Consider the following 12,117-nt stretch of genomic DNA (forward strand, 5'->3'; position numbering starts at 1 on the left):
TCATATCATCTTTGCCTTTAAACATATTAAAACATTACACTTTTAAAATGATAATCATTGTCAGAGAATATAACATAAGTCTGAAGATATTCAGAGACCTATCCTATTTATTGTTCACAAAGAATGTATACTTTTACAATTAATTCTGAACAATGTTCACTGTGATCTTTGTAACTCTTCCTGCCACAACTTTTAAAAATGCATCCCAATTTACTATTGCTATAGGCCAGGAAACCAAATAATACTGTTAAAAGATTTATTTTAAACAGACTATAAATCAAAGACAGAATAATCTGCAGATAATTTTGCAGCTATTACACATCAAATTAAAAGTTGATTTACAAGTGGAGACAAAGATATTACAATAATTTCAAAGATTTCATCTTAAGCACTGTATTTGTGAAAAATTCTGGTTCTTGAAATCACACTCTCCCTGAGTAAGAAAATGGAGGTGGGGGGAGCTTACCTGCACGAAGCACGCACACCCATTGATGAAGGTACCTCTGAAGATGAATCAACAATTTTCAAAAGAGCCATAAAACCCAAATGGCACACTAGTCCTGGTAATGGGATGCATAAATTGTGAATAGGGTGCTGGCCGTCCCTGAATACAGCAAAGCTTTGTGCAGAAGGAAGAAAAAGCAGACTATGCCTCCACCACCTAGCTGCAGATGTACAACACTGCATTGCAGGTAAATGGCTTGCAACATCAGTGGGAAGGACTGATTTCAGATTTGCTTCCTGCAAAATTTAGCTATACTTTGGAATGACAGAATATTTATTGTATAACGATTTTGTTGTCTAGCTTTTATAAAAATAAAATAAAGCTTTTAGTTTTCTGCTGAATAATTTACTTCCTTCAAAACTTTTAAAAAATCCACAGTAGATAATTCTTATTACAAGGGAGTTCTGATTACAATATCAGGGAAGGAGAGACATTTTAAAAATCCTAGTAAATGCTTTGTTATTTCTTGCAACTAACTCTGCCTAGAAGAAAAGATTTATTTCTGGAATGTCACTCAATTTATATAAACTAAATATAATTTATGGAAACTTGGAACTTATATTGAGAAATTAATAAGCTTAATAGAAAGTGAAAATCAGTCCTGACCACATAAAATGTTTATAGCATATTACTTTAGTGAATCCCAAATCACATGCAAGTCCCCAAAAAGATCTGCTTGCAAAGAATATACTTCGCAAAGCATCTGAATAATTCTTTTTTATTGGCCCTGAATTTAAAACAATATTAATTTTTAATATTAACTAAATAAATAGTAATCAATTGCTTAATTATTTAAAGATTAAGATTAATTACAAGAACAATTAAGCAGTGAAACAGCTTGCCTTTAGATGTGGATGCTCCATTACTGGATGTTTTCAAGAAGAGACTGGAGATACATTTGTCTAGAATGGTATGGGAGCTCCTGCTCAAGCAGGGATTGAACTGGAGGATCTCCAAGGTCCCTTCCAACTTTGTTATTCTATAACTGCCAGAAATTGAACTATTTATTATAGGGCTATCAAACTGGATTCTTCGAGCACCAGATCAGCATTGTAGTTCCCCTCTGCGAGCTGGCGGCAGCAGGGGGGCAGTGGCGGGGTGGCACGGATGCCTCCTGCAGCAGCCTGCTGGCCAAAAGGGGGCTTAGGGAATCCACATGCTGCCCTGCTGCACCTAATTTTTCTTCTTCTATGGCCTCCTGTAGTGCTCTGCTGACCAAAAAAGGGTCACATGGCCCATTTTTTGGCCTATTTTGGGCACATTTTTCAGGCCGGTTTTGGCCGTCAGAGTGCTTCAGGAAACCATGGAGGGTGAAATCAAGGCATGGGGGCATGCACGCGACCCATTTTAGCCACCAGAGGAACCGCGGTTGGGTCCTTTGATATTCCAGGGAAGCCCCAATGGCAGGATTTAAGCATCCCACAGGCCTTGAGTTTGACACCCCTGATCTATTATCTATTGAAGTATCTATTTACCACTAATTCCTGGATTACTCTAGTAGACATGAATTTAGGCATATGAATGCTTAACAAGAACCAAACCAAAATATATCAACAAATACTGCTGAACACATACTCTAACTATACTATAGAATGCAACTGGAATCTGCTCAAACTACTTAGTTGCCTCCAAAAAAGTTAAAAGCCAAGAATGGTAACAATAGCATCAATCAATTTGCCAAAGTACATCATGTCTAGGTCTGAATATACACCACAAATACACTGTCAATCTTTCTACTCCTTTCTAGTCCTCAACTTACAACCATTCATTTAGCAATTTTTCAAAGTTATGATAGGGCTGAAAAATGACTTCCTGGCAACTGTCTATGGAGATTCTCAGTCATCCAGGTCATAGTTGCCCCATAGGTGCTTTTTCAGGAGGCAATTGGACTTTGTTTTTCTTTGAGGATGTTTTGCTTCTGATCCAAGAAGATTCTTCATCTCTGACTGGATGGTTCTCTGATCCTTCCATTCCCCATCATCCAGTCACAGATGAAGAATCTTCTTGGATCAGAAGCGAAACATCTTCAAAGAAAAACAAGAAAGTCCAGTTGCCTCCTGAAAAAGCACCTATGGGACTCCTGGCAACTGCCTTGAATTTATGACAGTTGCAGATCACACAGTCACATAATTGTAATTTGCGACCTTTCCAGCCAGCTTCCAACAAGCAAAGTCACTGGGAAGCCATCAGGGAAGGTCACAAGTCACAGTCACCTGATGTTTCCCATAGGAACTATGGTGATTTGCTTAATCACTAGAGCAAAAATGTTGTGTGCAAATTCAAATGTAATCCATAATTCCCCTGTCAGTTAGGGTTAGGCTTAGGGTTAACATCAAGGTTTTACAGCTGAGTCTTGTTTAATGACCATTCCGCAATAGTTTGAACTTGAAAGATGAGTGTATTTTGTACTTTAATGATTAGATTAGAAGGCAATTTATAAGGGATTCCATACATGTAATCCTGTACGTGTATGTAGATACATATACTACACACACACACACACATACACATAAACACATACACTCATACTTGCCACTTGCATCAAATGTGTGACCCTCTTTCCAGAAAATAAACTCCACAAGAATTTGTCTTTATCAAACATCACGCACAGCACTACAATTTACTGATGACCATTTGCTAAAATATGAGCAAGGCCTAATTCCACAGAAGGAAGTTTTCTAAAGTTAGTTCTTTTTTCTTTTAGAAGACAGATAAATAGCAAAAATATGCGTGGGCAGGCAGAGCAATTCTGTGGCTTATTAGCTATTTGAAAATATAAAAATATTTTAAATATTTCTATCAGATTAATCACTATGTTTCAAGTGTCTTTTAGAGATCCTCCCAATTTTTACATAATAAAACACTGCACAAAGTAATTTTACAATTATTGCTTAAAACAAATTCTCATAGTATAAACCTATTTCTGCTACAATTATACAGAAGCTTACAGAAGCTTATCTGTAAACAGAACAATCCTTTTAAAGAATTAACACATTTTAAAAACTGAATATTAAAAAAGCCACAAAATGAATAAAAAATCCTATGCATACATTAAGGTCAAAATACATTCAATATTTTAAGAGATTTTTAAAAAGAAAATTTCTGACAAGTGATTTTTGACAACTTTATGGAGCTGACAACCTCATGTCCAAGTAGTTTTTAAAACATAAAAGCAGTTTTGTCACTGTTTTCTGATTTCCTTTTTTTCCTTTTCTAGCATAGCCATCTGGTATTCCTTGATAGTCTCCCATCCAAATAGTAATCGGGTCCAACCCTGCTTAACTAAAACCCAGATATTTTTATTCCTTTTGATAAACTCTTCTGAATAAACAAATAAAAATGAGCAGGAACTACTTTGTACTACTTTGCCTATTAATGATTTATAGCTTTTCCCACAAAATCAAGCAACATTTTACTAATGCTCAAAGACTGATTGTAATTTCCATTTCTACAAATTATGAATATGTCCAAGTTGCATGATTCATTCTTCTGTTTAAATTCCTCTAACTCACAGAAACTTGGGAGAAAGCATTAACCAAATTCATCCCTATTAGCGATTGCCTGGATAAATTAAAGGGGTACAGAAGTATGATAGTGAAGGGGGAAAAAACATAAAGATAAAAAGTAACGCTGCATGTCCAACAGACATATTTAGTGCTGCAATTGAATTTCTTTCTGTGAAGAGTTCATTGATTATATCATGACGTTATGACTACATTATGCATTTGCTTTTCGTGCAGGCTGTCAAATGCAAAACTATATACTATTTGTGCATTACAAGAATTCTTACTGTTATGATTGCAAAACTATATACTATTTGTGTATTACAAGAATTCTTACTGTTATGATTCTGTAGTTTCAGAATGCCAAATGTCAGAATTATGTTTTATACACATGCAATTGGAAAGAGTAACGAACAGCTGAAAAAGTGGATTTTTGCTTTTGTTGTTTATGAACTGCAGTAAATAGACCTCATTGCTGTTGCTTCTTTGCAGAGCTCATTTGAGAAGGTAAATGTGCAGATAGTCCAGGGTATTTTATATTTTACATTAACATTATACGAGAATGTGTGTGTGTGCTTGTCTATACACACACACACACACAGACACGTTTTTGTAGATTTTCACGGGTGTACGTATGCTGGTCTTGTTGTATTTGGATCTTTTCCCATGTAAGATTGAGATTGTCTTGGCAATGTTTCAGCGAGGTCTCACTCGCCATTTTCAGGCTGGGTTTTGGGCCTAAAATATTGGGCTTTCTGTCTGGATGGCCTCTTGTGATGAGCCGATGTATATATATATATGTGTGTGTGTGTGTATACATATACATATACACACACACATACACACACACACATACATATACATACATACATGTGTATATGTGTATGTACACACATACACACACCTTAATGGAACTTAGATGCAACAATCTGTCCATGTCTAGTCACCATTTCTCATACATCTGATATATGGTAACTGCAAATGCCTAATGACTCATCCCAATTTCATGCACATATATAGATACATTGCTTTGATGGGCATCTTTTCACCTTATTAGTGCAGTAAATTAAAGGTTTACTCTGTTCATAAGCTTCTAATGACTGCAGTTCTATATGGCTTAGGGCTGAAGCACATTCAGGATTGTCTACTTCAAACAGTATTAGCCTAACCAAGAAACAATTGTAGTTTTCCATTAACATGAAATCAGAACAACCCAGGTGGTTTTCTCTGTTATGGAACCCATGATGTTAAGTAAGAAGTTAGACTTGCACTGACCCTAGTGGTTTTCTGGAAGCAAGATAAAAAGGAGCTCTTGTGAATAGTGTTTTAAGTAGTTAGGACAGAGCTTCAGAGGTTATTTACATATCATTCTGATAGCCAATTAAAGATACATTTTAATGGTTGCATTTATTACAGTATTATTTGGACCAGGGAATTTTATTCTTTGTAGTCATCAAGAATCACATGATGGTAACTTCCTTAAAAATAAAAATCCAATAAGTAAATAAATTAGTGTGCAATAGGCTTACACACTTGCCAGTGTGTACATTAAAGCCTTAAAATGTTCCACAGGGTATTAAATCGTAGACAGATAATTGAATGAATTTAAATGCAAATAAAGAGCACCTCAACATACAAGCAATAATTTTCTGTTATTCAATAGTAAGCCTAACTGAAATCTATTGGAAGTTTTAGAAGGTGGGCGCTGAAGGCAAGGTATAAATCAGTACTGTTAAAATGTGGAGTTCCTGCGTTGCCCATGGCTATAAAATGAAGCTTTATAATTAAATTGAACTATGGTACTTAAGCTGCATAAAGGAATGCCTTTAGCTAAACAACAAGCAAGAAGGGGGACGGGGGGGGGGGAGAATTGTGCAAAACCAGAAGAAACTTTAATTATTTCAAATCTCTCAGAGGCAGCAGGTAGGGTTTTCCCATAAAGCACTTAAATGACTATTATGATCCAAATAATAACCATGAAAATTAAAGTACAGTAGCAGAATACCCAGTGCAGGCGAAAACATACAATGTTATATGTGATTCAAAAATCCTAGTAGCATTTCTATGATTAATATCATTAAACTTACTTTAGAAAAATTGATAAATGAGCAATAATAGAGATTAAACACATACTTTTAATACACATGCTGCCATAAGGACAGGCTGGTATGAACAGGGGTAATACTGGGTAACACAGAAATGTTTACTAGACTTTTTCCCTTTTATTTCAGTTTAGAATATACAACTTTCAACCATTATCTTCATTTCAAACCTAATGGGGAGCACTTACTTTCTTTGGGCCTTATCTTTCTTGGCTTTGGTCCGTTTCTTTCGGGCTTGCAATGCTAAAACTGAAAAGAGATGGGGAAGTAGAAGAAAGCTGAATTAAAAACGGGTACAGAAAGTTTAATTTTTAACATCATCTTTGGTTTACAAATCCTTTAGTAGAGGCACCATTTATTTTCGATTTCAATAATATATGCCTCCGTCATTTTCTTTTTTTCTTCCTTAAGAACGTAACCTAAGTGGAGACAAAGCATCAAACTCTCCACCTCGTACGCACAAAGAGGAAAGCTAGGCAGACACTTAAGCACATCACTGTCAACATACCTGAAAAATGCAACAGGCATCTATTATTAAGTATACTAAAAAGAACCCAGAAACCAGATCATTTAGATCAGAGCAGCAGGTTGAATTCAAATTAAAAGAAGACCAAGAAGAGTAACTTCTTCCTGAGGCGAATTGAGCAAAAGGGGGGGGGGAGAGAACCGGAGCAAAAAGAAAAGCCCAACGCGCTCACCTTTCCGTTCCATGGCGGCCAGCGACGGCAGCCTCTCTGAGCTCCCGCGCGTGCGCTCTAAAGATGTTCCTTGCGCCTGCGCCGGGCGTGGGCGGGCCGGCCGGCGCGTGCGTACGGCCGGTATCTTCGCGCGCCGTTGTGCGCGCCACCAAATTTCTTCGCCGCCGCTGCTGTCACTTCCTTCCGAGCTGGGACTACTAAGGAAAGCCACGCCCCCCGGCTCTTCCAAGCGCGTACGGCACCGCCCCCTCCTCTGCATGGGAGGGCGAAGCCGCGCGTTAGGCTCCTCGGCCGCCTCCCCCTGTCCCATGGGCGGAGCGCATGCGCTTCCCCCTCCGCAGCCCGCTGTTTTCCCTTTCGGTTTTCGCCGGATTTGGCGGGGTCAGAGAGCGGGGTAAGGGTTAAAAACTCCGCCTAGCGTGCGGTAGTGAGGTGCCGTCGCTAGACAGAGAATTGTGACGTATCCGCCGTCAATTCTGCTTGCGGGCGAAGTTTCAATTCATAGGCACAGCCGACATGACAGTCAAAGGTGCAAGAACGCCTTTCGGAGTCCCAGAACGAGCGATTGTTCCGGCAACTGGTTTCTGATGGCCCCCATCCATAAGCAGGTGGCGGCAGGTCGCAGCGTCCGAAACTGCTGCAGAATTGCGGGCCGTTTTGAGACGGCTGTTAGTGGCGTTTGGGGATCGACTTTTAACGTGAGATTTAGGGTTGTGTTATTTTCCCATTTTTCAAGAAGTATCTTTCCGCAGAGCGGCGTCTAATATCTGATAATATCTCTACGTTTTACATGGCTTTTTTTTTGTACTGTTTTATTCTTGTAAGTCGCCCTCAGTCACTTTATGTGAGATGGGTGGCTAGGTACATTTAACTAATAAGTTGAAGGTAATATAATGTATAGAGCGTGATTCCCCTTACAGATCCTGTTCCTGGGGGGGGGGGGGAAACGGAAACGAGTATTGCCTGTTAGTAAGTTGCTCATTTGCCAAGAGTAGGGGGAGATGGACAAACGAGCAAAACTCGATTCTGCATACGGGTGAATATATGGCATCAACAGTGGTCAGTACAAGGAAACGAAACAGCGTGGGCGCTTTTGTTTTCTTGAGTAAGGTTAGACAACATTTGTGGAGTAAAGCAAATTGGATTTAAAATAAACGGAAATCCAGCAGTTTCAGTAATTTAGGCTGGTTAACCTGAGGAAGCTTCTTGGATGAGAAACGAAACGTCTTCAAAGAAAACCAGAAAGTCCAGTTGCCTCTTGGAAAAAAAAACATCTTTGGGACAACCATTACTTAGATAGACATTTAGACTGGTTAAGCAAAAACGAGCTTGGGGGGTGGAGCACTTTTCATTACTTTTCATCTCTAAACCAAAGAGGCTGCCTTAGAAATGTCGCAATGAAGATTACGGCGCTTCTTCGCCTAAAGCTCCGGGCTGCAGCCTTTTCCCATAGCAACAGGGAGGAAATGCAAGAAGACATAAAAGCGGGCTCGCGCTGTCAAACTAAACCCCCAGGAAGGCAACTCCTACGATGGCCTCAAACTCCGCCTTCCTCCGTTTCTCTCCCTCTCCTAGATCTCGCGAGACCATCTAGAGGGCTGTGCTCGTATAGGCCGCAAGAATCAGGTTCCATATTGGGGCATCGCCTCTAGCGATTCCGAGCCGTAGATCTCGCGATACCTCTTCGATCGATTGGTCGAGGATCTAGGAAGAGGTTCGCAGAAGTCAGACTGGTGTGACTTCGTCATTGCTTGGGTCCCCGCTCGACTCTTAAACCAGCTCCGGTCTCCTTAGAGACCTTGCGTGCACCCTAGGTGGCCTTTCCCGTCAAGGGATTGCGCAGCCTGGAGAAGTGAGCGCTTGCGGGGTCCCCGCGCTCCGGCCACTCTTCCTGCAGCGGTCCTTCTGCCTTCCTCCCGAGGAAGGGCTGCAGCGGTGCAAGGCGCTTGGGCGAGCCGCGGTCAAGCGATCGAAGTTGCAGCTAAGGCGCGGGCGACTTTCCCACCTCCTCCCTCCGCGCGGGAAACTCCCTTTCGCTGCAGGGGGAGGAGCCGAGGTCCCCGGTTCGAGGGTCTCCTCCCTCCCGGCCCCGCTGGGTGGGGCGGACTTGGGGGTCGCGATGACCCAGGAGCGGCCTAAGTTCTACCGGCAAGAGCTGAACAAGACCATCTGGGAGGTGCCCGAGCGTTACCAGAACCTCTCGCCGGTGGGCTCTGGAGCTTACGGCTCCGTCTGGTGAGTTGCAATCATTCCACGGGGTGGGGGGGGGGGGAGAGGAAACGTCGCCGTCTGCGCTGCATCCAAAGAGCGGAACGCGCATCTTTGCAACGCCGCCCGACATGCAGTTGTCTGCATTCTCACCGAGGCCTGTCACCCAGGTGGAGATCCTATTCCTTGACAATTTGCTTTGTTTTAAAAGCCTCTCGGGATGGTTGGTCTTAGCATGCTTTCACCTCCCCCCACCCCCCCCAAAAAAGGGTTTGTTCAAGTTGCGGTATCAGAAGGAACTGGTTTGGGCTGTTCTGTTCTGCTCTCTAAAGTCCGGGCGTGTAGACTTATGCTGCCCTCCTATGCTTTATTCTACCATCACATTGTCCTGTCAGTCTCATTTTCCCTCGTGGACGCTTTCCACTTATTTTGTTCTGAGCAATCATCCGGTAGGTGGTTGGTTATCCTGTTGGACTAGGACCCAGGGAAACCAAGCACTAAACCCACCCACCCAGGAAAGCTCGTTGGCCAATTTTGGATTTCTCCTTCGTCCCGTTGCTCTTTCGGCCCAGTTTACCTCCCGGGGTTAATGGAGGGACGATGACGACAAATTGAGCGTTTTGTACTCTGCCTTGAGCTGGAGGAAAGACCAGATAAAAATTTAACAAATATGCATAAACCATCTTGCTTTTCTGGTGCCTAAATGATAGGCTTTGGGAGAGAGGAATTGCTTAATTATTCATGTCCCAGTTTCAGTTTGGAATTGCTGGGCAGGTTGTCTGGTTGAGGAAAAAACCTTAGTGCCTTGATGACTTCAGGATCTTTCCAGGCAAAAATTGTTTCTTATTAGGGTGATGTTGCTTTCTGTTGGGCCTACATCAGTAAAGCAGTGACTTCAGTTCTGCATGACGAGAGAGTAAGCTAGCCAAATCTATTGCGTTCATCTCCTTTATCCTTGAAAGAAGCTCATATACCCTTTTGGTTCTCCCATTGTCTTTCTTTTTACAAAGATTGTGGGTATGTTAGGCTGACCAGGACTGGCATAAGGCTTAATGGATTTAAATTTCAACACACCAAACTGAATTTTCTGAGCGTATGAATAGCACCTTCTTAAATAAAGTTAGCATACTTCAGGTCTTGTAAATAGAAGAAGCTATGGAATGTATAGGCTGAGCCTAAAGATATTGTAAAATAGTTGAAACAGAGTAGTGTAAATTAGAAGAGGAAGTTGTAATGTTTCTCCTAAAAATGTTTTGCATTCTATTTTATGATGTGCATTAGTACAACAAAAATAGAATGGAGAAAGAATGTTCAAGGAAATCAGATTCAATAACAAATCACTATTAATAACACCTACATTATGTTAAGTTAGACAGTAAATAAAGCTGAGGCAGCCTACCTTTTTGCTTTTGTGGAAATACATAGATTTTGCTAATATTGTAGATATCTTAAAAATAGTTATAATGATTACTGCCTCTACTCATAACATTTTATTGTGATAGGTTATAGATTTTATAGATTCACTCTGCCACTCCAACATTTTGTAATGAGTAGGAGGATACATTCCAGATGAGACAATATTTTTATTTTCCACAAATTTTTGTGGAGCTTAAGTAAATATTGCTGGTATTGCTTTGTACAGAATGCTTGAATATTCTTACATTAGAATCTTAAAAAAAACATTAAAAGTCAGTTATGCTGGTAAATCTTTCCTTTTTTTCTGATTAAAAAAATCAGAAGGAAGTAAAGTGCTCTTGACAAATACATTGCTTAACAAATGCAGTAGGATTAGTCAATATACATATCAGTGCTTTTAGTTCATACTCTAAATGCTCTACATTACTTGATTCTCTAAATATTCTACGTTACTGAAATTCAGCACTGAACCTCCCAGATAACATTGTGCCAGGAGTCAAACATTGAAATAGTGTACCATTATTCAAAATACATCATATACATAGTCCTCAACTTGCGACAACAATTGAGTCCAAAATTTCTGTTGCTAAGCGAGAGAGTTAAGTGAATTTTGCCCCATTTTATAACCTATTTTGCCACAGTTGTTAAGTGACTCACTACAGTTGTTAAGTAACACATTTGTTAAGTGAAATGGCTTCCACATTGAATCTGCTTGTCAGAAGATCACAAAAGGTGATCACATGACCCTGAACACTGCAACTGTCATAAATATGAATCAGTTACCAAGGGTCTGAATTTTGATCACATGACCATGGAGGGTGCTGCAATAGTCTTAAGTGTGAGAAACGGTTCATAAGTCACTTTTTTCAGTGCTGTTGTAAGTTCGAACAGTCAACTGTTGCAAGTTGACTACCTTTATTCTATGGAAAGGACATTGGAATGATAATAAAATGTATTTCATTAAGTTTTTTAATGAATGTACATGTCTACTGACTACTTTGGTCTATGAATATTTTTGTTCAATCTATTGTTTCAAATATCTCAAAGGCACATAAAGTTATTAGTTTCTTGATACAGATTTTTATATAGCCATTTCAAACTCAGTTTGGACATGCTTTCTTGGCAACAATGTGTTTAGTATATTTTTAAGAGTTTGTTTATATAAGTTTTTAATGATTTGTTTCAGCCAATCCAAAAGCACTACGTATGTTATAGTCATGGAAAGATGTACAAAGAATCAGCATACTTTTATATCTGTAAAAACGTAATTCAGTTTTTAAAGGTTTAGCACTCAAGTTTTCTTTCTAATGTTTATACCTCTAGAAAATAGATTATTAATGTTATACTCCTAGTTTTGAGAATCTGGAGCATCGTTGTATACCAACATTTCATCACATGAGAAAAACAGTATATTTTGAATTCATACGATGATTGTTAAATTTCCTAATTTAGTATTGTATTTTATGGTATAGCCTCAAAGGTTTAAGTTAGACTTAGATTTTAGTTCCTACTCCTTATTCAAAAATAAGGCATTCAATGGGATTCAGTTTCAGGTAAATATGAATAGGGTATAGTGGACTTCCTTGAGAAATCAATGTAGTTCTGTTATTCTGTGGCAAGCTCCAAAGTTTTAAATAGTTATATTATCCCCCTTTCCTCCAAACAGTTTAAGGCAGGGAAATAAT

The 12,117-nt window shown here is 39.6% G+C and overlaps 2 protein-coding genes across 4 annotated transcripts in view; one reads left to right on the top strand and one right to left on the bottom strand.

Moving 5' to 3' along the window:
• The window catches only part of SRPK1 (SRSF protein kinase 1), a 31,300-nt gene extending 24,182 nt beyond the window's left edge, over positions 1 to 7,118 (bottom strand). For both annotated transcript variants that reach the window (XR_015697301.1, XM_014053865.2), the window contains exons 1-2: positions 6,809 to 7,118; positions 6,299 to 6,359 (exon numbers count right to left, since the gene is read on the bottom strand). Coding sequence is in view for 1 of the 2 variants with exons in the window: in XM_014053865.2 (XP_013909340.2) it covers positions 6,299 to 6,359; positions 6,809 to 7,118 (371 nt within the window). In the remaining variant the exon portion in view is untranslated. The remainder of the gene's footprint in view (positions 1 to 6,298; positions 6,360 to 6,808) is intronic.
• Positions 7,119 to 8,584: 1,466 nt separating this feature from the next.
• The window catches only part of MAPK14 (mitogen-activated protein kinase 14), a 42,892-nt gene continuing 39,359 nt past the window's right edge, over positions 8,585 to 12,117 (top strand). The window contains exon 1 of one of the 2 annotated variants that reach the window (XM_014053870.2): positions 8,585 to 9,043. In XM_014053870.2, coding sequence (XP_013909345.1) covers positions 8,928 to 9,043 — 116 coding nt within the window. In that variant the 5' untranslated portion in view covers positions 8,585 to 8,927. The remainder of the gene's footprint in view (positions 9,044 to 12,117) is intronic. The other variant, XM_014053868.2, reaches the window with a different exon arrangement.

This window comes from Thamnophis sirtalis, unplaced genomic scaffold (assembly GCF_051295495.1).
Source record: "Thamnophis sirtalis isolate CommonGarterSnake01/CBP01778 unplaced genomic scaffold, rThaSir2_p1.2 scaffold_7, whole genome shotgun sequence".
In the NCBI taxonomy this organism is placed as follows: domain Eukaryota; kingdom Metazoa; phylum Chordata; class Lepidosauria; order Squamata; family Natricidae; genus Thamnophis; species Thamnophis sirtalis.